The 23,882-nt window shown below is 41.4% G+C and overlaps 1 protein-coding gene across 3 annotated transcripts; it reads left to right on the forward strand.

Moving 5' to 3' along the window:
* Positions 1–951: 951 nt before the first annotated feature.
* Positions 952–13,180, forward strand: LOC123046993 (MAP3K epsilon protein kinase 1). Of its 3 annotated transcripts, XM_044470466.1 has the most exons (25): positions 952–1,252; positions 1,387–1,521; positions 3,095–3,115; positions 3,564–3,637; positions 3,733–3,823; positions 3,905–3,988; positions 4,665–4,766; positions 5,621–5,752; positions 5,850–5,921; positions 6,013–6,110; positions 6,864–6,966; positions 7,103–7,145; positions 7,251–7,483; positions 7,600–7,830; positions 7,944–7,988; positions 8,359–8,538; positions 8,618–8,701; positions 8,797–8,888; positions 8,971–9,054; positions 9,162–9,856; positions 10,824–11,209; positions 11,318–11,452; positions 11,981–12,387; positions 12,484–12,598; positions 12,714–13,180. In XM_044470466.1, exons 1-25 carry the CDS (start codon positions 1,202–1,204, stop codon positions 12,888–12,890), a joined length of 3,870 nt encoding a protein of 1,289 aa, XP_044326401.1. In that variant the 5' UTR covers positions 952–1,201; the 3' UTR covers positions 12,891–13,180. The 3 variants fall into 3 exon arrangements, with proteins under 3 accessions (XP_044326401.1, XP_044326399.1, XP_044326400.1); XM_044470464.1 differs by having other exon boundaries at positions 7,103–7,483; XM_044470465.1 differs by having other exon boundaries at positions 7,103–7,483; positions 9,165–9,856.
* Positions 13,181–23,882: the final 10,702 nt, after the last annotated feature.

Below are 23,882 nucleotides of genomic sequence, written 5' to 3' on the forward strand. Positions count from 1 at the left end.
CATGCCCCATGATTCCATGTTCGATGAATGTTGCCGTGGAGAAAATTGGTAGAAAAGACTATAGCTTGCAGAGGCTTGGTGTAGCTTGCAGAGGAGCTAGCTTCTTCAGCCAAAAAGTGTGGTCCTCCATGAGAGAAAGGGGAGGGAGAGAATGTGCTGTGAGGGCATGGCCAACGCGCCAGGATGGACGGGTGCTCCAGCATGCCACCTCGGCTCGGATAGTTTTGCATGCCAAAAGGTAGTGCTTGCAGAGTTAGACGGGATCCTGCAGAGGAGGCTGGTTCTTCCCTGACAACGGTATTGCGGCAGCCAATAAGGGAGGATAGGACAGCAACCAACAGGACCACAACTACTGTATTGTATATAAAAAGAAAGAGCTGTTGAACCTGGCAACAATACTGCTGCTTCCATTGGATGGAGATAAAACTAAACTGTGGCTTTAGTTATTTTTATCTATGTGAAATGCTGGGGCAGTGGTATGATGATGCCTTCATTGTTCATGCCCTGAGGAAAAATCGATCTACGTGCAAATAAAGTTGATGATAGTAGAGTTATCATGAGACCCAGTAAAATACATGAGACCACCCCATGCGTTGGGTAACTTTTGTAATGCATGTAGCTTCAGATTTTCTTTATCTTGTTGGCAGATGGGCCAGTAGCAGGGTACTGCCTCCATTGTACATGCCCTTAGACAAAGACACGTGGCATTTTCGTGCGAAAAGGAGGTCGATCGAGGGCCCCCCCGGCCGGAATGAATGACGCACACCACCGCAGACGCTAGTCGGAGACAGCTAATTGACAGTGGAGCTCCTCCGTTATCCACCCAGTATCCTCGTTGGCTTCCGCACACTCCAAAAAGGTACACCTCCACTATAAAAGCTTCGCCCTCCTCATTTCCGTTACTTTCCTCCCCCCCGCCCGCAGAAAATACTTTGTTTACATTTTTTAATTACGGAGAAGCCCCTCGCTCCCCCTCCGCCCTCGTCGCCTTCCTCCTCTTCCTCCCTCTGCTGCTCCTCCCCCCCCCCCCCTGCAGACTCCCAATTCCATTCGCACCCAAACCCTAAACCTAAATGGCCCTCGCCGCGAGCTCGCCGGACGGGAATCCTCGTCGCCGGTGACCGCCGATCCGCCCGTCCCCGCCGCAGCCGGCGGCGCCCCGGGCCGCGGAGGGGCCGAATCTCCGAGGAGGAGGGACGAGATGGCGTCCCGGCAGCACAACCCGAAATCCAAGACGCTCGGCAACAAATACGTGAGGCCTCCCGCGCTCCCCGCCCGCCTCGGATCCGGCGGAATTGGTGTTTTGCGCCAGCGAATTGCTTGAGGAATGGTTCTCTCACTCACTGTGTGTCTGTGTTTGTGTGTGTCTGTGTGGGCGGGTTGCAGATGCTGGGGGACGAGATAGGGAAGGGCGCGTACGGGCGCGTCTACAAGGGGCTTGACCTGGAAAATGGCGACTTCGTGGCCATCAAGCAGGTCTCGCTGGAGAACATCCCGCAGGAGGATCTCAATATTATCATGGTGAGAGTTTTTTTTTGGGCGTGTTATATGATGTATATCGCGTTCCGAGTGGCAAAATGCGTGTAATTGCATGAAATGCGGTTCTCAGGAGATGAGAAACGTACGTCATCGACCGAGAACAGCGCTAAGACGAGACTGGAAGCTAGAGTAATGCAGCTTGTTGTCGGTTTCGCTGCTTTGTTCGGTAGCGTGACATGGAACTAAATCCTAGGGCACCGCTATGCTAGCTTATCGGAGTCCTTGGCGAGCTTCCTATTTAACTTGTCGGGACTTGTAATAATTATCACACATACTAGGGCAATATACTTGGACATCATGATTTAATTATGTGGTATGTTGTCGGGTGTGGTCGTCATGTGGAGCTCGTGAGCTCTCTTTTTGACACATAAAACTGGGGAAGAAACATGAGAGCTGACGTGATCAAGTGCCGCCAGCAGCTGCCGCGCTAGGTTTTATGTGATTGGTGTGATTCCACAGAAAATGCATGCGACAACCCCCCCCCCCCTCCCCGGCGAACTCTGGATATGATATCGGTAGATTCCTTTAAATTGTTCATTGGAATAACATTTAATTTCTTAACTGTTACAAAGTATTTATGCTTGTGCGCATCCTTGTAAACCATAGGAGCTCTTGAATCCTTATAATTTTTGTGTGTGTCTGGGTTTAGGGGCTGGAAAATCTAAATTGAAAAATAGTTAGTTGCATTAATATTTTTATTCTGGGCCAGTATGTAGCCCAGCTGTTGAAGGCTATATAAGTGTTAGGGTCGAAAAGATGAATAGTTTATATAATTTATGTAGCAATATACCATTCTTAGTTATCCCCAAGATTAAATTTTAGAACATTAAGCTGTTAGTGTTACACTTTTGTGAAATTGGAAATGTGGAATGACACTAATGGTGCACTCTATCCTTTCCTTTTGTTACTTGGTGCACATATAGGTTTAGTGCATGGAGTTGATGTTGGTGCTTACATCTTGGAAGCCTCAGTCACTCAAATAATATATTTTGTTTTGATAACACTGCATTATATACTATTTGTAGTTTGGTACTCTTATAGTGAAACGAGTCTTTAAATGTTACTCCCTCTGCAAACTAATATAAGACCGTTTAGATCCTAAAACGGGTTGACACTAAGGTAAACGGTCTTATATTAGTTTGCAGAGGAGTAGTAATAGCTTGTAATGCATGCCATTGTACACACTATTCAGACCATCTCTTTGTTAAAAATTTATTTAACTGCACTCAATGCTGTCTAGAGAGTCATATACTACACTATTGCTGCGTGGTGGGGTGACCGCTAGTTAACTGCTTACCGCTATTTGGAACACCGGGTTCCCAAAAGTTCTATGTTTCACATTCTTGATTCTTGTTGTATCAACATGATGCCATGTTTTGTATCAACTCATCAGATTTGTTTGTCCCTTTATTCAGATTTTCAACATTCGAACGCTTTTGTTGGAATATCGTCATTTTCTACATTGTGTTTTGTATCATTGTAATATGGGGTTCTAACTAATTATCTTTTGTGTACGGTTTAATAACTGTTCTCGTGGGTGGTGTGGCCGATTCAGCAAGAAATTGATCTACTGAAAGTAAGTCTCACAGCATTTTCTTTATGTACTTACTGCATCTGGATTTAGTAAAACAATTAAACCCATATTTTCCTTGTCTGTGTTGCATTTTCTCCAGATTTCCTGTTTATGTAAGTTTTTTGTTATCATTTTGCATATTTATAGTCCTGTGTGGCAAATTTTTATAATTAAGAATCCTGAGGGGCATCCTCCCCTCAGTTGACTTTAAAAAAAAAGAGTGTGCTTATTTTTGTACACTCAGTGGTTTATGTGAACATTTCAATAGTATGGATGATCATAAGTCTATGAAGAATCTTCTTTTTTAATATAGATACTATGCCTTTTTTAATCATTATTATCGTACCCATAATTAGAAGGACCTTTACTTTTGAACATCTAATTCACCTCTCCTATTCTGGATGCACATGATCATGTTGCTTTTGACTCAAGGTTGTGCTAATTTATGCAGAATCTCAATCACAAAAATATTGTGAAGTATCTTGGATCATTGAAGACAAATAGCCATCTTCATATCATTCTGGAGTAAGAAATCCTGTGTCCTCACTGTGATGTCTTGGTACGAAGTACATGCATCGCATGTTAGCATGGAAGTTCTGATAGCTGTATAATAACTGCAGATATGTGGAGAATGGTTCACTAGCCAATATTATCAAGCCAAACAAATTTGGACCATTTCCTGAATCATTAGCAGCCGTCTACATTGCTCAGGTGAAATATATTATATTAGTGATTACTGGGACTTCCCATTTTCTTGCTATGTCTGTTTCCAACTTTTACTATTGTGACCAGGTGTTGGAGGGCCTTGTCTATCTGCATGAGCAAGGTGTCATACATAGAGATATCAAGGGTGCAAATATATTGACAACTAAAGAGGTAAATGGCTCTTATCACTTGCATATTTGCACATGGTTCTTCTTTGTTTTGACTTTTGATTTCTAATAATGAGAATTTAGAGAAGTAAGATGGGTCTTATAACAGTGTTGAAAAGGCTATTCTGAATATCATGTTCAAAATTTATCTTGTGAATGAGCTTTCTGTTAATAAGTAAATAAATAGACACACAGGAAAGTATAATGGCTGACATGGGCAACCTGGCAGTTTTTTCTGGAAGAGAGAACCTCAAATGTACAATCATTAATGGTAGTTGATACAATTGTCTGCTCTTGATGCTTTGGATGGTAAAAGAGGACAAATTCAACATTTGTCAGGCTACGTTTCAGTATATTGTGAATCTATAACATTGTTTTCTTGATGTGGAGAGTATTTTACACACATACCTAGAATGCCCAAACTTGAGTAATATATTTCCTGTAATTGAACCATATTTTCTCACTAGATATAATACTACGTTGTGAAATGGAGTGGGTAGCTAGTTAGCTACTAATATTTCATATGAGAATATTTAATATGGTTGATGTAGCCCATGGCTAAACTTGAATTCCACACTTACTATGACACACGACCAAGGGCATTAGAAGTTTGATTTTTCTGGAATCATGTTACACTTCTTCCTGCACATGCTCTCATTTTTCTTTGTTATCTTGTTTAGGGCCTTGTTAAACTTGCTGATTTTGGAGTTGCTACTAAATTAACTGAAGCCGATGTCAACACACACTCAGTTGTTGGAACCCCATACTGGATGGCCCCCGAGGTTGCTAATTCTTTCCATTTTTTTTGTTCCTGCTGAATTATTTGTTAGGTGCACTGACATACTGGATTAATTTCTCAACTTCCTCTTGTTTGTCTTTTACTTTTAATTGTCTTAAAGGCGTTGTTCTGTAACCTGTTCCATTGGACTCTCCGACTCACTGAACATCAAATTTGAAGCATTGCTACAAATAATACAATCATCATTTTAATATCAGTTCATCAGCCTGTATTATCGCTTACGGGAAAAAAATACCATTTGCCCAGAGAAGTATCCGTATAAATTTTCTATTCATCATTTTTCTTTGTTTTGGAAGCGTTTTCTTGAACGTAGACTTACAAGGTCAAGGAACTTAATTATGCCAGTGTGGCTGATGACTTGTGTGGCATACATTTCCAAAAAGATACACGATGGGGACAATTTTGACACTACATGCCAATAGAACCAGTAAACGTGTGATGGGAAAATAGAACTCTATCCACCGACCAGCAGACCTGCTCCAGGACAATTTAGGTGGTAAAAATCCTAAATTTCACATAGTACTGTTAGCATCCGGAATATTGTAACTGATAATCCATACCGCTGATATGATAGCATCACAGCAATTTTAGCAGCCAAAATTAATCGAATCTGCAAACTTTTGACAGTATTTACTCTCTCAAGATGCTAGTACATAACATTTATAACTTTGGATTGATGTTCTAATAGACTTGAATTTTTTGCTATCAAAATATTACTCCCTCTGTCCCAAAATGTAAGATCATTTTTGACAGTTGGTCTTACATTTTGGGACGGAGGGAGTATATTGTATTATCATGATATTTTGACTTACCTTCATCATTTCTTGTTTGCATTAGGTTATTGAAATGTCTGGTGTTTGTGCCGCGTCAGATATCTGGAGTGTTGGTTGCACAGTTATTGAGTTACTCACTTGTTCCCCACCATATTATGAACTGCAGCCCATGCCTGCACTGTTTCGCATTGTTCAGGTTGATTACCTGCAAATGTTTCACCTCTCTTCCCACATCTCCAACAGTACTGTTCATTTGCACATTACATAAAATTTCTTGTACCCATGTAATGCAGGATGTGCAACCACCAATACCAGAAGGATTCTCTCCTGAGATTACTGATTTTCTCCGGCAATGTTTTCAAAAGGTTCCTTGTTATTTGTCCTTTCTACTTTTAGAAGACTCGTTTTATTCTTCCTATAATTCTTTGCTATTCTGACTTCAAGAAGCACTTGTAGGATTCAATACAACGGCCTGATGCAAAGACATTGTTGATGCACCCATGGTTGCAGAACTCGAGACGGGCCTCGTCATCTCCCCGGCAGACTAATCCGAGGTAGTTCAGATTTATGAGATCATTCTTTCTATTGTTATTCATGACAGTAAATAGTAGATGAATCAACAAATACTCGCTAGAAAACTAAAACATTGTGAAATCACCTGATAGCCCCAGAGTTTGACCTTTTTCGGTCACTCAATTTAGTTGGTCTTCAGACTTAACCTGTACTTGTCAATTTTCAAGCATCACTACATTCATGAAAAATATTTCATGGTAGTTGTGTTATTATGTGTTTAGTGACTGGGATGTGATGAAATTCCCAGAGGTTAACTTGCAGGACTATTTGACTTTGTTTTGGATGCAACTTCCCCACAAGAGATGTTTGCTTCTGTTCTTTTAGTGCCTGAACTGATATGATTGAAACATCATATAGTAAAATTCTCTGCCTTCAATATATGAATATTCTATTTTGTTTTTGTCTATATCTGTTCAAAGCTGGTGATTTGCTAAGAAGCATACACAGCTTGTGCCTTTTTAACTTTTATTTTCTTTCCAACAAGCATGCTTTGCACTCTCAATGCATACTTAATATGTGTGTTCCATGCTCATATTCTGATTTTTGTTCCTTTTCGTGGATTTTCTCATGCTCATGCGGTGATTAAATCCTGCAAATGTATAATTTTTATAATCTGTAAATCTCGACAGATTAATTGTCCACAGAACAGCTGCCAACATTGCTTTAACTGTCTCCCGAAAGTGACTTTGATTGATAGGCTACTAAAGGAGTTTATAATTTGTTTGTATAATAAGGCATATTGACATGGATGATGAAGTCCCAAGTAGCGATAATCACGCTGAGTTTTCTGGTCCATCAGGAGATACACAAGCACCTGTTGCTTCTGACATTGAACAGGTAAGCTTTTCAGGGTTTTTTCCCATGTTCATTTCATTGAATCGAATCAGTTCAAATTCTTGTGCTGGACCCACAAGATTATGATGATCTCAGTATATTAAACTTTTATTTATCTGTAACTATAATCTGGCCCTAGGAGGATGGAACAAAAGAACTGGTTTCTGTATCTGCGGGACAAGGTAAATCTGACGAGCTTCATGATGGAAAACCTGCAGAAAGCAATATTTCAAACAATGTGGAACTCATGAAAGATAATGTGGTTCTCACTAAAGATCCTACATTAGTTTTCCATGAAAAGCTATCATTGGAATCTTCTCCTGGAGCTACCGATTTAAATGGCAAGATAGAACATGAACCTTCGCAAGATGTTCTGCCAACTAAGGTAGCTAGGAGCAGCCAAGAATCAAAAAACGGTGCCAGCAAAAATTTAGAGCCTGAAAGTAAAGACCCTTCAAGTTTTGAGGATGATGATGCTTTCTCCTTCCAGGCTGGGAGACAGAATGCCACCTTTCTACAGGTGAGAACTTTCCGTACAGCAATTGTCCTTGCACACAGAAAAAAATCTTATGCTTTCTTGGTCAAGAATGCAGATACCTATTCTTTATGGTATTCATGTATATCATGTCTTCACAGGAGGCAAAACCTTTAGTTGCCGAGGGAGCTAATGGACTGAGTAGATTCAGTGATACACCTGGAGATGCCTCCTTGGAGGATTTATTCCCAATTGACAAGCGAGGAGATCATGTGGGTGAAGCTTCAACATCCACTACCGCTCAAGAGCTCAGGGATAGGATGGTGTCACAGAAGCAGAAGGGAAATGACAATGTGCCCATGAATGGCGGAAAACTTCTTGAATTATTTGAGGTATTGCTCTCCCCACTATGTGTTCTACTTTCCCTTCCTTGACAATGTAGAAAAATAGATGAAATTCCGATGACTGCAGCCCTGACAATATTATCACTAAATACTTTTTACAGGAATTTCATGACAACATTCCAGGAGAGAATCTTTTCCCTTTACAGGTCTGCCATTTGCTAGAGTTGTGATATTTTTGGCAACATATACCTGTATTTATTCATTTTGAGCATTTTAATTGTGTGGCAACAGTCCTGTTAAACCATTCTATTTTGTAAATATTACATGTTGGTAAAGCGTCCAGCTTCAGTAGTATTTGAGAGGTAGCATTAGTTTATATTGCTCCTTGGCTGTTATCAACTGCTCGGTTGCAAATTCACATGCCACATTAGATGTCCTTTATTTAGAAATGTTGATTTTCAAGTTATTTTAACTTTAAATTGCAATGTCACAGTACTTTTTATCACGTTGTTATGATTCATTTGTAATTATTATTCTGTCCTGACCATGAAGTACTTTTGTTGCTTATATTTACAGTCTGTGGAATACAGCAAAATAGTAGCACAGCTGAAGCCCGGGGAAAGTGAAGAAGTAATACTGTCAGCATGCCAAAAGCTTATGTTATTCTTCAGTCACCGGCCTGAGCAAAAACAGATTTATGTGTCACAGAATGGTTTCCTTCCGTTGATGGAACTTCTTGAACTTCCAAAAAACCGTGTATGAATTTTTACTTTACTTTCATGAAGTTTTTTTTGCTGGTCTTTACACTGAGAAGTTGTCTGTTTATTTTCTGCAGATTATATGTTCTGTTCTGCAACTCATCAACTACATTGTAAAAGATAATACAGGCTTCCTGGAAAATGCCTGTCTTGTTGGCCTTGTGAGGCTTCGGTTCCACTTCAATTACAATTCATGATCTCTAAATTCTATTGACAACGTGGAATGGATAATTGATACTGTAAAATTTGTTTGCAGATACCAGTGGTGATGAATTTTGCCGTGCCAGATCGTGCAAAGGAAGTCCGGATGCAAGCATCCTTTTTTCTGCAGCAGCTTTGCCAGGCCAGGTTTATTTTCTGTCATGGTTCATGGTGTCTAACTGTATTTAAACGCAAGCCGCGGCGCTAATTATCAGTTTTCCGTCTCCAGCACCTTGACGTTGCAAATGTTCATTGCATGTCAAGGTATACCTGTTTTGGTGAGTTTTTTGGAGCCTGACTATGCAAAATTTAGGTAAGTTTGTACATTTTTGTCTTAAACAATTCCTTTAGATTTTTCCGGTATATCCTATTCCTATGTATTACTAGATGCTTGTTTCTGATAAGTTTATTGTAAATTAGCAGGGAAATGGTTCATCTTGCAATTGATGGCATCTGGCAGGTCTTCAAGCTTCAGCATTCAACGCCGAGAAATGACTTCTGTCGTATAGCAGCAAAGAATGGGATACTTCTCAGGCTAGTTAATACTCTTCATAGCTTGAATGAAGCAACACGATTTGCTTCCATCTCAGGGTCAGGTGCTTCAGTAACACAGAATGGTTCCACCCCCCGTCTAAAATCTGGTCAGCTAGATGTGCCGATGCTAGAAAGTTCTAAAGTAAGGCTGGATCATTACCATTCATCTGGCTCCATGCAGTCATTACAAGCAGATGCTGATAAGCACCATATCTTATTGGATCCATCAGCATCTCCTAGGTTCAATGATATATCTGCTGCTGGTCACATGGAGAGAAATGATAATGACCTGGTAAGGCCACAGCGGCTTAGTGTTTCTGGAGGAAGGTCATCAACAGACAGATCTCCCAAGCATATAGAATTAGTATCAAATGGACATAGTAGTGGTCAGAATGATCAAATCCGGCCTCTACTGAGTTTATTGGAGAAAGAACCTCCCTCTCGTCATGTATCTGGACAGCTTGATTATGCCCGTCACATGTCTGGACTAGAAAGGCATGAAAGTATTTTGCCACTGTTACATGCTTCAGTAGAGAGGAAAACAAATGGTGAACTTGACTTGCTAATGGCAGAATTTGCTGGTACGCTACTTAATTCCAGTTCTTTATTTTAGTTCATAGAATACTAGTAATCAGTCTGCATTCTGCTATGTTCCCATCACGTGTACAGATTATTATTCATCTCTGAGTTTTCTCTTCTCAAAAATTTCCCCATCCCAATAGTTTTACTATGAGATGACACACTTTTTGTACATTCTCTCTTTCCTTTTCCATCAATCTTTTTTTTTGGAAATATCCTTATCATGCGGCTCCGCTACCTACTTTGCCTTTCGCTCCTACCTCGTGACTTTGCTACTTGTCTGCTCCTAGCTCTCCCCAATGCCCGTTAATTTTTTACCCAAAAAACATCCGTTGGTTGGTGGGTAATGGGGTTAGTGTTTGGGTTCACGGGGTTTATGGATGAGATCGTAAGAGGGAGGTGGTGGCGCCATATGCTATAGGACCCTCAAGGTTTCCTGAATGTTTGGTAGAATCTTGTTTGTTGTCGGTTTTTTTTAACGCTTTACCTCTATTTATTTTCCTTTTGGTTACCTCGCATCATTTGCAAAATCCAGAGACTACAATCCACAAGACACCATCTAGCTTCCAGATGTTACCGTAGCTGGTGATGCTCAGTAGTGAACAGTTTTGGGACAAGCTGGTTCTACTGCAACTTTGTACCTACCCTGGTTGTCATTATCATTAATGAATTACAAAGAGGGAATACAGATAGCAAAAATGAACGAGCATGATAGTTAAAACACAAAAGTAACCATAATGAGGAATGGGAGGACCGCCAGAGTTACAGTAATTCTAACCAAGACAATCAGGGCAAGATCAGTTGTCACTGCCCTGCTCACCCTCCTCTATCCATTGGGCACCTTGCATTAACTGTGCAGAGCTTGGTGTGATATACACTATTAAATACTGTGTATACCTAGAGTGAAGGGGTTTATTGTGACAGTAAAACCTTTCTTTGTTCACTAATTGCTCTTTCAATTTCGTGCAGAGGTCTCTAGACAGGGAAGAGAGAATGGTAACCTTGATTCTAATATGAAAGCTTCAAATAGGGCTCCAAGTATGAAGTATGGCCCAACAGCTTCCAATGAGGGAACTTCAACATCTGGAGCAGCGTCACAAACAGCATCTGGCGTGTTGTCTGGATCAGGAGTGCTCAATGCAAGAATGCCAGGAAGTACAACATCATCTGGTCTATTAGCTCAAATGGTTTCTATGAGTGCTGATGTTGCACGCGAGTATCTTGAGAAAGTGGCAGATCTTCTTTTGGAGTTTGCACAAGCAGACACTGTTGTAAAATCTCTCATGTCTAGCCAAAGCCTTCTCGCACGGCTGTTCCAGATGTTCAACAAGATAGAATCTCCTATTCTTCTGAAGGTAAAGCTTGAAGCCTTTTACAAATTGTTTATGCTAGCTAATTTTTCAGGTGACTGATTTGTTTATGTTTTCTGTTCCTGCTCTGGAACGATATCTCTTTTTCTGCAGATTCTTAGGTGCATTAATCATTTGTCTGGTGATCCTAATTGTCTAGAGACACTTCAACGCACAGATGCTATCAAGCATTTGATACCAATTCTCGAACTTCGTGATGGACCTCTAGTTTTTCAAATACATAGCGAGGTGGGTGGCTTAAACATCTTAGTTTGCCAAAAAGATTGTCAGATAGGTTGTGCTTATTACATGCTGATTTGCATGAAATTCAAAATGCTCACTCTTATAGTTGTGTTCTACCTAAATTGTGTTTTCATCATGTTTTATTCACCCTCTATTTTTTGTTTAGTTTCATTTAAAATGAGTGTGCCCTGTTGTAGTTGGGAGCTGAAGTTTTGCCCGACCCACAGGGTGTTGTGGGATTATGCCTAGGAGAAGAAAGTACCTCGATTATGCTTAGTTGCTATCCTGCAATTATACCTGATTATTTTGTAAGATAATTAACATAACAGAGTGATGATGTCTGTAATATCTTAATGCCTACACACATGGGGGGGGGGGGGGGAGGAGTACATAATTTGAATGGAACAAAATCATTATGTTTGGGAACTGAAACAGGAGAAGTACGTAATTATCCTTCTTTTGCAAGTTTTTGTGCATTGTCATATGGGAACTCTAACATGCACATCATAACAGCCTTGTCCTGTCTGCATTTAGGTCCTCAATGCGCTGTTCAACCTTTGTAAGATCAATAAAAGAAGACAGGAACAAGCAGCTGAAAATGGGATCATCCCTCACTTGATGAATTTTGTCATGTCAGACTCGCCGCTAAGGCAGTATGCATTGCCTCTGCTTTGTGATATGGCTCATGCTTCTCGCAACTCTAGAGAGCAGTTGAGAGCTCATGGAGGCCTGGATGTGTACTTGGACCTGTTAGAGGATGATGCATGGGCATGTACAGCTTTGGATTCCATTGCTGTTTGTTTGGCTCATGACAATGATCACAGAAAAGTAGAGCAAGCCTTGTTGAAGAAAGAGGCCATTCAGAAGTTGGTGAAATTTTTCGAAGACTGCCCTGAACAATATTTTGTTCATATACTCGATGCTTTCCTCAAAATAATCACGTAAGAACAGAGGGCAGCCTTTCCTGTTTGATGTTATCTCTTCTATAATGACACAGATTATATTGATAGATGCAATGGTATGCAATGCAATTGCAGGAAATCATCTCGGATAAATACTGCAATAGCCACCAATGGTTTGACGACATTGCTTATTGCAAGACTTGACCATCGAGAAGCTATTGCTCGTTTGACTCTGCTGAAACTAATAAAGGTTTGCTGTTCACTCTTTTCTCATGATTCAGTGATTCTACATGTCAAGTAAAACGTGTTCCATGCTGTTATGTACAACGTGAGTTGTAATATGTGACTATGTTACAAATTTCCAGGTTGTCTATGAGCACCACCCTCGACCAAAGCAGCTCATAGTGGAGAACGACCTTCCCCAGAAGCTACAAAACCTCATTGAAGAACGTAGGGACGGGCAACGTGGCGGTCAACAAGTGCTGGTCAAACAAATGGCCACCTCACTGTTGAAAGCATTGCACATCAATACAGTCTTGTGATTTCTGGCCATCATGTGTTTTCCTCCCAAGCTGTACATGTTTGCCCTAGAGGAAAAGTTTTCGTTCTTCTTCTTTTCCCCTTGTTCCCAGCTGTGATTTCCCTTGTCATGGGCACCAGACTGGCTGTTGCGCCTGCTCCCCCTTTTATCGGGAGAAAGGTTCGACGCTCCGGTGCAAGATAACGGGGTTTGTAAATCCCTGCGTGGTTGTTCATACCTAGCGTGCTGTTAGTGGAACTGCTGTATATTACCGTTTGAAATTTCCAATAGAACAGATATGGTTTAGACTTATTTGTGTTGGCATCTCCTGTTAGTAACATTTTGCCTGCTGCTCGTCTCGGCGTGGGGTTTGGATTCCTACAACGCTTGGTTTCCATTTATACGTATATACGTATGTCTCTGTTGCTGTCCATTTTACAGGAAACGGATCACCGTGTTGAGTTTCCTTAACCTCGTGCCCACAAGGAAATGAGATGAGATTTCATGTGAAGTGTGTTGAGGTGGAATCTGCTTCGTCAGAATGGATGCTCTTCAATTCCTGGAGTTTTGGTCGCAAAGCCTCACTCCGGGCTGACCGCAATTCGAGGCTTTGCGATTACAGTGTTAGCCTGCTATCTTACTCGCAAAAGCGTCGTGTCAGCTAATCAGCCTAATTTAAGAAGCAGTCACCTCCACGGATCGAGAATTATTTACGCCTTGTGAAATGACTTGCAGGAAAAAAAACATGTCACTTTAAGAAAACAGGTGCCAAACCATGCGTGAATTATATGGTTATTGTACTCTTCGCATGGTGGGAGTAACGTAAGTGATAATATCACATATATCTAAGACAAAATAGCTGATGTGACAAGTAATTAATGAAAAAAAAGAGGCATGTCGTAACATAATATGTCACTCACACTATAAGTAATGTCACATATCAAGACAAGATGAGTCTATATAACCTAATAAATGAAGTGTTGCATGAGGCTAACCATAATAGGAGTAACTTAGGTAGTAATATAACGCATCCCAAAACATATATGCTTATGTGGCATGGAATTAATGAGGGGAGTGATGCTTGTGGTAACATAATATGTTACCGTAACATAACTCATCCCAATACAAAATGAGTCTACAACATAATAAATGAAGGATACATAACATTACACTTATGTTACTACCCACTATGATGGTAGTAACATAGACTATTAACATATGCATGTTACTAGTCTGAGTTACTACCCATTATGACTAGTCTGACATTATACATATGTTACTCCCCACTATAAAGATAGTAATATAGACTAGTAACATATGCATGTTACTGCTCTAAGTACTCCCCACTATCTAGGTAAAGTAGATGACATCACATATCTAGGTAAAGTAGATGACGTGATAAGTAATTAATGAGAAAAAGAAAGGCAATTGTTAATGTAATATGAGTTTACAACCTAATAAATGATGTATGCATGACACCACATATAATATTATTAGCCTAAGTTACTCCCTGCGATAACCAGCGTTAGCCACCGCATCCTAGAGAGCGCAAGTTACTATTATTTTAATTGCATTGGCTGCTCTCTCGCCTCGGCCCTTGTATTTTGGAAAGCGCAAATTACGGTCATAAGAGCATGTATAATGGTGTTATCTTAAAACTACCACATAGCATAAATGTAGAGGCGGTGCTATCTTAAAAGTGTCACATAGCATAAATGTAGAGGCGGAGAAAAAGAAAGAAAAAAGACTTTGCCTTATCTTAATTAAAAGATGATCTCTTTGTAACAAATATTTTACATATTTTTAAGAATATCTAGTTACTAGAGATACAAGTAAGAGACAGCTCATTGTACGCCATTTTTTGTCATCTCCAAATTACATGATAGGATTAAGACAAAAAATGTCTTAATTGCATTAACCGCTCATCGTATGGTCACTTGGGGGTCTGAACCGGCCATATTCCTGGCATACGTTGACCGCTTTTGACTGGAAATCGGGGCATGGACGTAGCAGTGCAAATCAAATCCGCTTTTTAGTATTGGGAGAGTTGAAAAAAGAAAATTGGTTCCTACGGATACCTTTTATCCAATTAGTTTTTTTAGGCAATAATGTTTTTCTCTTGGTGATCATAGCAGAACATACCTTAACCGTGTCACCACAGACAATAATGTTGGGAAACGTAACATGCAATTTCAAAAAAAATCTACACTCATGCAAGATCTATCTAGGAACCCTCATAGACAAAGAGAGGGGGAGAGTGTGTCCACGTACCCTCATAGACCGAAATCGGAACCGTTAGTTAACGCGGTTAATGTAGTCAAACGTCTTCTCGATCCAACCGATCAAACACCGAACGTACGGCACCTCCGAGTTCTGCACACGTCCAGCTCGATGACGTCCCTCAAACTCTTGATCTAGGAAAGTGTCGAGGGAGAGTTCCGTCAGCACGACGACATGGTGATGATGATGGTGAAGTTATCCGCGCAGGACTTCGCCTAAGCAACGTGAATATGACTGGAGGCGTAAACTGTGGAGCGGGGGCGCCGCACACGGCTTGGAACAATTGATGTGTGTTAGAGGCGCCCCCACCCCCGTATATAAAGGAGGGAGAGGGGAAGAGAACGGCCCTAGGCGCGCCCCAAGTAGGAGGAGTCCTACTTGGGCTCCTAGTAGGATTCGCTCCCCTTCCTTTTACCGGAGGGGAAAAGGGGAAAGGAGAGGGAGGAGGAGAAGGAAAGGGGGGCGCCGCCCCCTCCCTAGTCCAATCCGGACTCCTCCCTTGTGGGGGGCACGCCACCCCTTTGTGGGCCGGTGTGCCTCCCTCCGATGGCCCATATGGCCCATATCTTCCCCCGGGGGGTTCCGATAACCCCCCTGTATTTTGATATGTACCCGATACACTCCAGAACACTTCCGGTGTCCGAATACTATCATACAATATATCAATCTTTATCTCTCGACCATTTCGAGACTCCTCATCATGTCCGTGACCTCATCCGGGACTCCGAACAACATTTGGCCACCAAATCACATAACTCATATAATACAAATCGTCATCGAACATTAAGCGTGCGGACCCTACGGGCTCGAGAACTATGTAGACATGACCGAGACACCTCTCTGGTCAATAACCAATAGCGGAACCTGGATGCTCATATTGGCTCCCACATATTCTATGAAGATCTTTATCGGTCGAACCGTTGTGACAACATACGTTATTCCCTTTGTCATCGGTATGTTACTTGCCCGAGATTCGATCGTCGGTATCTTAATACCTAGTTCAATCTCGTTACCGGTAAGTCTCTTTACTCATTCTATAATGCATCATCCCGCAACTAACTCATTAGTCATATTGCTTGCAAGGCTTATTATGATGTGCATTACTGAGAGGGCCCAGAGATACCTCTCCGATACTCGGAGTGACAAATCCTAATCTCGATCTATGCCAACCCTGAAGGAAATATGCCCTAGAGGCAATAATAAAGTTGTTACTTTATATTTCCTTATTTCATGATAAATGTTTATTATTCATGCTAGAATTGTATTAACCGGAAACTTGATACATGTGTGGATACATAGACAAAACACAGTGTCCCTAGTAAGCCTCTACTAGACTAGCTCTTTAATCAAAGATGGTTAAGTTTCCTAACCATAGACATGTGTTGTCATTTGATGAACGGGATCACATCATTAGGAGAATGATGTGATGGACAAGACCCATCCGTTAGCTTAGCATATTGATCGTTCAGTTTTATTGCTATTACTTTCTTCATGTCATATACATATTCCTTTGACTATGAGATTATGTAACTCCCAGATACCGGAGGAATACCTTGTGTGCTATCAAAAGTCACAACGTAACTGGGTGATTATAAAGATGCTCTACATGTATCTTCGAAGGTGTTTGTTGGGTTGGCATAGATCGAGATTAGGATTTGTCACTCCGAGTATTGGGGAGGTATCTCTGGGCCCTCTTGGTAATACACATCATAAGAAGCCTTGCAATCAACGTGACTAATGAGTTAGTTGCAGGATGATGTATTACGGAACGAGTAAAGAGACTTGCCGGTAACGGGATTGAACTAGGTATGAAGATACCGACGATCGAATCTCGGGCAAGTAACATACCGATGACAAAGGGAATAACGTATGTTGTCATTACGGTTCGACCGATAAAGATCTTCGTAGAATGTGTGGCAGCCAATATGAGCATCCAGGTTCCGCTATTGGTTATTGACCGGAGAGGTGTCTCGGTCATGTCTACATAGTTCTCGAACTCGTAGGGTCCGCATGCTTAACGTTCGATGATGATTTGTTATATGAGTTATGTGCTTTGGTGACAGAATGTTGTTCGGAGTCTCGGATGAGATCACGGACATGAAGAGGAGTCTCAAAATGGTCGAAAGGTAAAGATTGATATATAGGACGATGGTATTCGGACATCGGAAGTGTTCTGGGAAGCACCGGGTACTTGTCGGGTCACCAGAAGGGGTTCCGGGCACCCCCGGCAAAAGATATGGGCCTTATGGGCCAAGAGGGGAAACACACCAGCCACAAAGGGGCTAGTGCGCCCCCCATATGGGCTGGCCAAATTGGATAAGGAAAGGGGAAGGAGGAAAGGAAAAAGGGAACAAGACCCCCCTTCCCCCTCTTCCCTTCCTACTCCGAATAGGAATAGGAAAGGGGGGAGGCCGAATTGGGAGGACCCCAAGTAGGATTCCTCCTACTTGGAGTGCCCCCTTGGCTGCCTCTCCTCCCCTCCAACCTATATATATATGTGGGGGGGGGGGCACCGCTAGAACACACATAAAACATTGTTAGCGGTGTGCGGCGCCCCCCTCCACAGTTTACGCCCCGGTCATATTCCCCTAGTGCTTAGGCGAAGCCTTGCATGGATCACTTCACCATCACCGTCACCATGCCATCGTGCTGACGGAACTCTCCCTCGACACTTTGCTGTATCAAGAGTTCGAGGGACGTCATCGAGCTGAACTTGTGCAGAACTCGGAGGTGCCGTACGTTCGGTACTTGATCGGCCGAAACGAGAAGAAGTTCGACTACATCAACCGCGTTAACAAAACGCTTCCTCTTTCGGTCTATGAGGGTACGTGGACGCACTCTCCCCCTCTCGTTGCTATGCATCTCCTAGATAGATCTTGCGTGAGCGTAGGAATTTTTTGAAATTGCATGCTACGTTTCCCAACAGTGGCATCCGAGCCAGGTCTATGCGTAGATGATATGCACGAGTAGAACATAAAGAGTTGTGGGCGGTGATCGTCATACTGCTTATGTCTTATTTTGATTCGGCAGTATTGTTGGATGAAGCGGCTCGGACCAACCTTACATGACCACGTTCATGAGACCGGTTCCACCGACAGACATGCAACTAGTTTTGCATAAAGGTGGCTGGCGAGTGTCTGTTTCTCCAACTTTAGTTGAATCGAATTTGACTGCGGATGGTCCTTCTTGAAGGTTAAAACAGCAAACTTGATAAATCACCATTGTGGTTTTGATGCGTAGGTAAGAACGGTTCTTACTAGAAGCCCGTAGCAGCCACGTAAAACTTGCAACAACAAAGTAGAGGACGTCTAACTTGTTTTTGCAGGGCATGTTGTGATATGATATGGTCAAAACATGATGTGATATACGTTGTTGTATGAGATGATCATGTTTTGTAAAAGTTATCGGCAACTGGCAGGAGCCTTATGGTTGTCGCTTTATTGTATGAAATGCAAACACCATGTAATTGCTTTACTTTATCACTATGCGTTAGCGATAGTTGTAGAAGCAATAGTTGGCGAGACGACCACGACACTACGATGGAGATCAAGGTGTCAAGCCGGTGATGATGGAGATCATGACGGTGCTTTGGAGATGGAAATCAAAGGCACAAGATGATGATGGCCATATCATGTCACGTATTTTGATTGCATGTGATGTTTATCTTTTATGCATCTTATTTTGCTTAGTACGGAGGTAGCATTATAAGATGATACCTTACTAAAATTTCAAGGTATAAGTGTTCTCCCTGAGTATGCATCGTTGCGATAATTCGTCGTGCCGAGACACCACGTGATGATCGGGTGTGATAAGCTCTACATTCACATACAATGGGTGCAAGGCAGTTTTGCACATGCGAAATACTCGGGTTAAACTTGATGAGCCTAGCATGTACAGACATGGCCTCGGTACACTGGAGACCAAAAGGTCGAACGTGAATCATATAGTAGATATGATCAACATAGAGATGTTCACCATTGAAGACTACTCCATCTCACGTGATGATCGGACATGGTTTAGTTGATTTGGATCACGTGATCATTTAGATGACTCGAGGGATGTCTATCTAAGTGGGAGTTCTTAAGTAATATGATTAATTAAACTTTAATTTATCATGAACTTAGTCCTGATAGTATTTGCAAATTATGTTGTAGATCAATAGCTCACGTTGTAGCTCCCCTATGTTTTTTGATATGTTCCTAGAGAAAACTAAGTTGAAAGATGATAGTAGCAATGATGCGGACTGGGTCCATAGTCTGAGGATTATTCTCATTGGTGCACAGAAGAATTATGTCCTTAATGCACCGCTAGTTGACAGACCTATTGCAGGTGCAGATGCATATGTTATGAACGGTTGGCAAGCTCGATATGATGACTACTTAATAGTTTAGTGCACCATGCTTTACGACTTAGAACCGGGACTTCAAAAACGTTTTGAACACCACGGAGCATATGAGATGTTCCAAGAGCTGAAATTGGTATTTCAGACCCATGCCCGTGTCGAGAGGTATGAGACCTCTGACAAGTACTTTGCCTACAAGATGGAGGAGAATAGCTCAACCAGTGAGCATATGCTCAGAATGTCTGAGTACTACAATCGCTTGAATCAAGTGGGAGTTAATCTTCCAGATAAGATAGTGATTGACAGAGTTCTCTAGTCACTATCACCAAGTTACTAGAACTTCGTGATGAACTATAATATGCAAGGGATGACGAGAACGATTCCCAAGCTCTTCACGATGCTGAAATCAGCGAAGGTAGAAATCAAGAAATAGCATCAAGTGTTGATGGTTAACAAGACCACTAGTTTCAAGAAAAAGGGCAAGTGAAAGAAAGGTAAACTTCAAAAAGAATGGCAAGAAAGTTTCCACTCACATGAAGAAGCCCAAAGCTAGACCCAAGCCTAAAACCGAGTGCTTCTACTGCAAAGGAAATGGTCACTAAAAGTGGAACTGCCCTAGATACTTGGCGGATAAGAAGGATGGCAAAGTGAACAAAAGTATATTTGATATACATGTTATTGATGTGTACTTTACTAGTGTTTATAGCAACCCCTCGATATTTGATACTAGGTTCAGTTGCTAAGAGTAGTGACTCGAAACAGGAGTTACAAAATAAACAGAGACTAGTTAACGACGAGGTGAAGATGTGTGTTGGAAGTAATTCCAAGGTTGATACAATCACCATTGCACACTCTCTCTACCTTCGGGATTAAAATTGAACCTAAATAAATGTTATTTGGTGTTTGCGTCGAGCATTAATATGATTAGATCATGTTTATTGCAATACGATTATTCATTTAAGTCAAAAAATAATTGTTGTTCTGTTTATATGAATAAAACCTTCTATGGTCATACACCCAATGTGAATGGTTTATTGAATCTTGATCGTAGTAATACACATAGTCATAATATTGATGCCAAAAGATGCAAAGTTGATAATGATAGTGCAATATATTTGTAGCACTGTCGTTTAGGTCATATTGGTGTAAAGCGCATGAAGAAACTCCATGCGGATGGACTTTTGGAATCACTTGATTATGAATCATTTGATGCTTGCGAACCATGCCTCATGGGCAAGATGACTCAAACTCTGTTCTTTGGAACATTGGAGCGAGCCACTGACTTATTGGAACTAATACATACCGATGTATGCGGTCCGATGAGTGTCGAGGCTCGCAGCGGGTATCGTTATTTTCTGACCTTCACAGATGATTTGAGCAGATATGGGTATATCTACTTAATGAAACACAAGTCTGAAACATTTGAAAAGTTCAAAGAATTTTAGAGTGAAGTGGAGAATCATCGAAACAAGAAAATAAAGTTTCTACGATCTGATCGCGGAGGCGAATATTTGAGTTACGAGTTTGGCCTTCATTTAAAACAATGTGGAATTGTTTCACAACTCACGCCACCTGGAACACAACTGCATAATGGTGTGTCCGAACATCGTAACCGTACTTTATTAGATATGGTGCGATCTATGATCGTTCTAGGGTTACGCATTAGAGATAGCTGCATTCACGTTAAATAGGGCACCGTCTAAATCCGTTGAGACGACACCGTATGAACCGTGGTTTGGCTAGAAACCTAAGCTGTCGTTTCTTAAAGTTTGGGGTAGCGATGCTTATGTGAAAAAGCTTTAGCCTGATAAGCTCGAACCCAAATCGGAGAAGTGCGTGTTCATAGGATACCCAAAAGAAACTGTTGGGTACACCTTCTATCACAGATCGGAAGGCAAGATCTTTGTTGCTAAGAATGGATCCTTTCTAGAGAAGGAGTTTGTCTTGAAAGAAGTGAGTGGGAGGAAAGTAGAACTTGATGAGGTAATTGTACCTTCTCTCGAATTGGAAAGTAGCTCATCACAGAAAACCGTTCCCATGATGCCTACACCAACTTGAGAGGAAGCTAATGATAATGATCATGAAACTTCAGATCAAGTTACTACCGAACTTCGTAGGTCAACCAGAGCACGTTCCGCACTAGAGTGGTACGGTAATCCTGTTCTGGAAGTCATGTTACTAGACCATGACGAACCTATGAACTATTAAGAAGCGATGATGAGCCCAGATTCCGATAAATGGCTTGAGGCCATGAAATCTGAGATAGGAGTCTCCAACGTATCTATAATTTTTGATTGTTCCATGCTGTTATATTATCAATTTGGGATGTTTTATAATCATTTTATAGTCATTTTATATCATTTTTTGGTACTAACCTATTGACATAGTGCCAAGTGCCAGTTGTTGTTTTATGCATGTTTTTTTACATTGCAGGAAATCAATATCAGACGGAGTCCAAATGCCACGAAACTTTACGGAGATTTTTTATGGACCAGAAGACATGAATGGGCCCTGGCTGCGCCCTGGGGGTGCTCCGAGGAGAGCACAACCCACCAGGGCGCACTAGGAGGCCCAGGCGCGCCCAAGTGGGTTGTGCCCACCTCGGGTGCCTCCTGGACCGCCTCTTTGCTATATAAATACCCCGAAATTCCAGAAACCCTAGGGGAGTAGACAAAATATTCATCGAGCCACCGCAGAGTCCAGAACCACCAGATCCAATCTAGACACCATCTCGGATGGGGTTCACCACCTCCATTGGTGCCTCTCCGATGATGCGTGAGTAGTTCTTTGTAGACCTACGCGTCTGTAGTTAGTAGCTAGATGGCTTCCTCTCTCTCGCTGAATTCTCAATACAATGGTCTCTTGGAGATCCATATGATGTAACTCTTTTGCGGTGTGTTTGTTGGGATCTGATGACCTTTGAGTTTATGATCAGTTATATCTTTTTATATCCATGAAAGTTATTTGAGTTTCTTTGATCTCTTATATGCATGATTGCTTATAGCCTCGTATTTCTTCTCCGATATTTGGGTTTTGTTTGGCCAACTTGATCTATTTATCTTGCAATGGGAAGAGGTGCTTTGTAGTGGGTTCGATCTTACGGTGCTTGATCCCAGTGACAGAAAGGGAACCGACACATATGTATCGTTGCTACTAAGGATAAAATGGCGGGGTCTATCTCTATGTAGATAGATCTTGTCTACATCATGACATCGTTCTTATTGCATTACTTCATTTTTCCATGAACTTAATACACTAGATGCATGCTGGATAGTGGTCGATGTGTGGAGTAATAGTAGTAGATGCAGGCAGGAGTCGGTCTACTAATCTTGGACGTGATGCCTATATAATGATCATTGCCTGGATATCGTCATGATTATTTGAAGTTCTATCAATTGCCCAACAATAATTTGTTTATCCATCGTTTGCTATTTTTCTCGAGAGAAGCCACTAGTGAAACCTACGGCCCCCGGGTCTTCTTTCTCATATATTTGCCTTTGCGATCTACTTTTCCTTTGCATTTATTTTCAGATCTATTAAACCAAAAATACAAAAATACCTTGCTGCATTTTACGTCCGTTTGCCTATCTTGAGGCGTTGTATCCTGGAAGTGATTGACAACCCCTTTAACACGTTGGGTTGCGAGGATTTGTTATCTGTGTGCAGGGAATGTTTACATTGTGTTGCTTGGTTCTCCTACTGGTTCGATAACCTTGGTTTCATATCTGAGGGAAATACCTACCACCGCCGTGCTGCATCATCCCTTCCCCTTTGGGGAAATACCGACGTAGCTTCAAGCGACCTCAAGGATCCTTGTATGAGAACAAAGTGTGGACTTTGGTGGACTTGCCCGATGATAGGGAAGCCATTGAGAATAAATGGATCTTCAAGAGGAAGATGGACGCTGATGGTAGTGTTACTATCTACAAAGCTCGAATTGTCGCAAAAGGTTTTCGATAAATTCAAGGTGTTGACTATGATGAGATTTTCTCATTCGTATTGATGCTTAAGTCTATCTGAATCATGTTAGCAATTGCCGCATTTTATGAAATCTGGCAAATGGACGTCAAGACTGCATTCCTTAATGGATTTCTTAAAGAAGAGTTGTATATGATGCAACCAAAAAGGTTTTGTCGATCCTAAAGGTGCTAACAAAGTGTGCAAACTCCAGCGATCCATCTATGGACTAGTGCAAGCATCTCGGACTTGGAGTATATGCTTTGATAAGTTGATCAAAGCATATAGTTTTATACAGACTTGCGGTGAAGCCTGTATTTACAAGAAAGTGAGTGGGAGCACTACAACCTTTCTGATAAGTATATGTGAATGACATATTGTTGATCGGAAATGATGTAGAATTTTTCTGAAAAGCATAAAGGAGTGTTTGAAAGG

Source organism: Triticum aestivum, chromosome 2B (assembly GCF_018294505.1).
Source record: "Triticum aestivum cultivar Chinese Spring chromosome 2B, IWGSC CS RefSeq v2.1, whole genome shotgun sequence".
Taxonomy (NCBI): Eukaryota; Viridiplantae; Streptophyta; class Magnoliopsida; order Poales; family Poaceae; genus Triticum; species Triticum aestivum.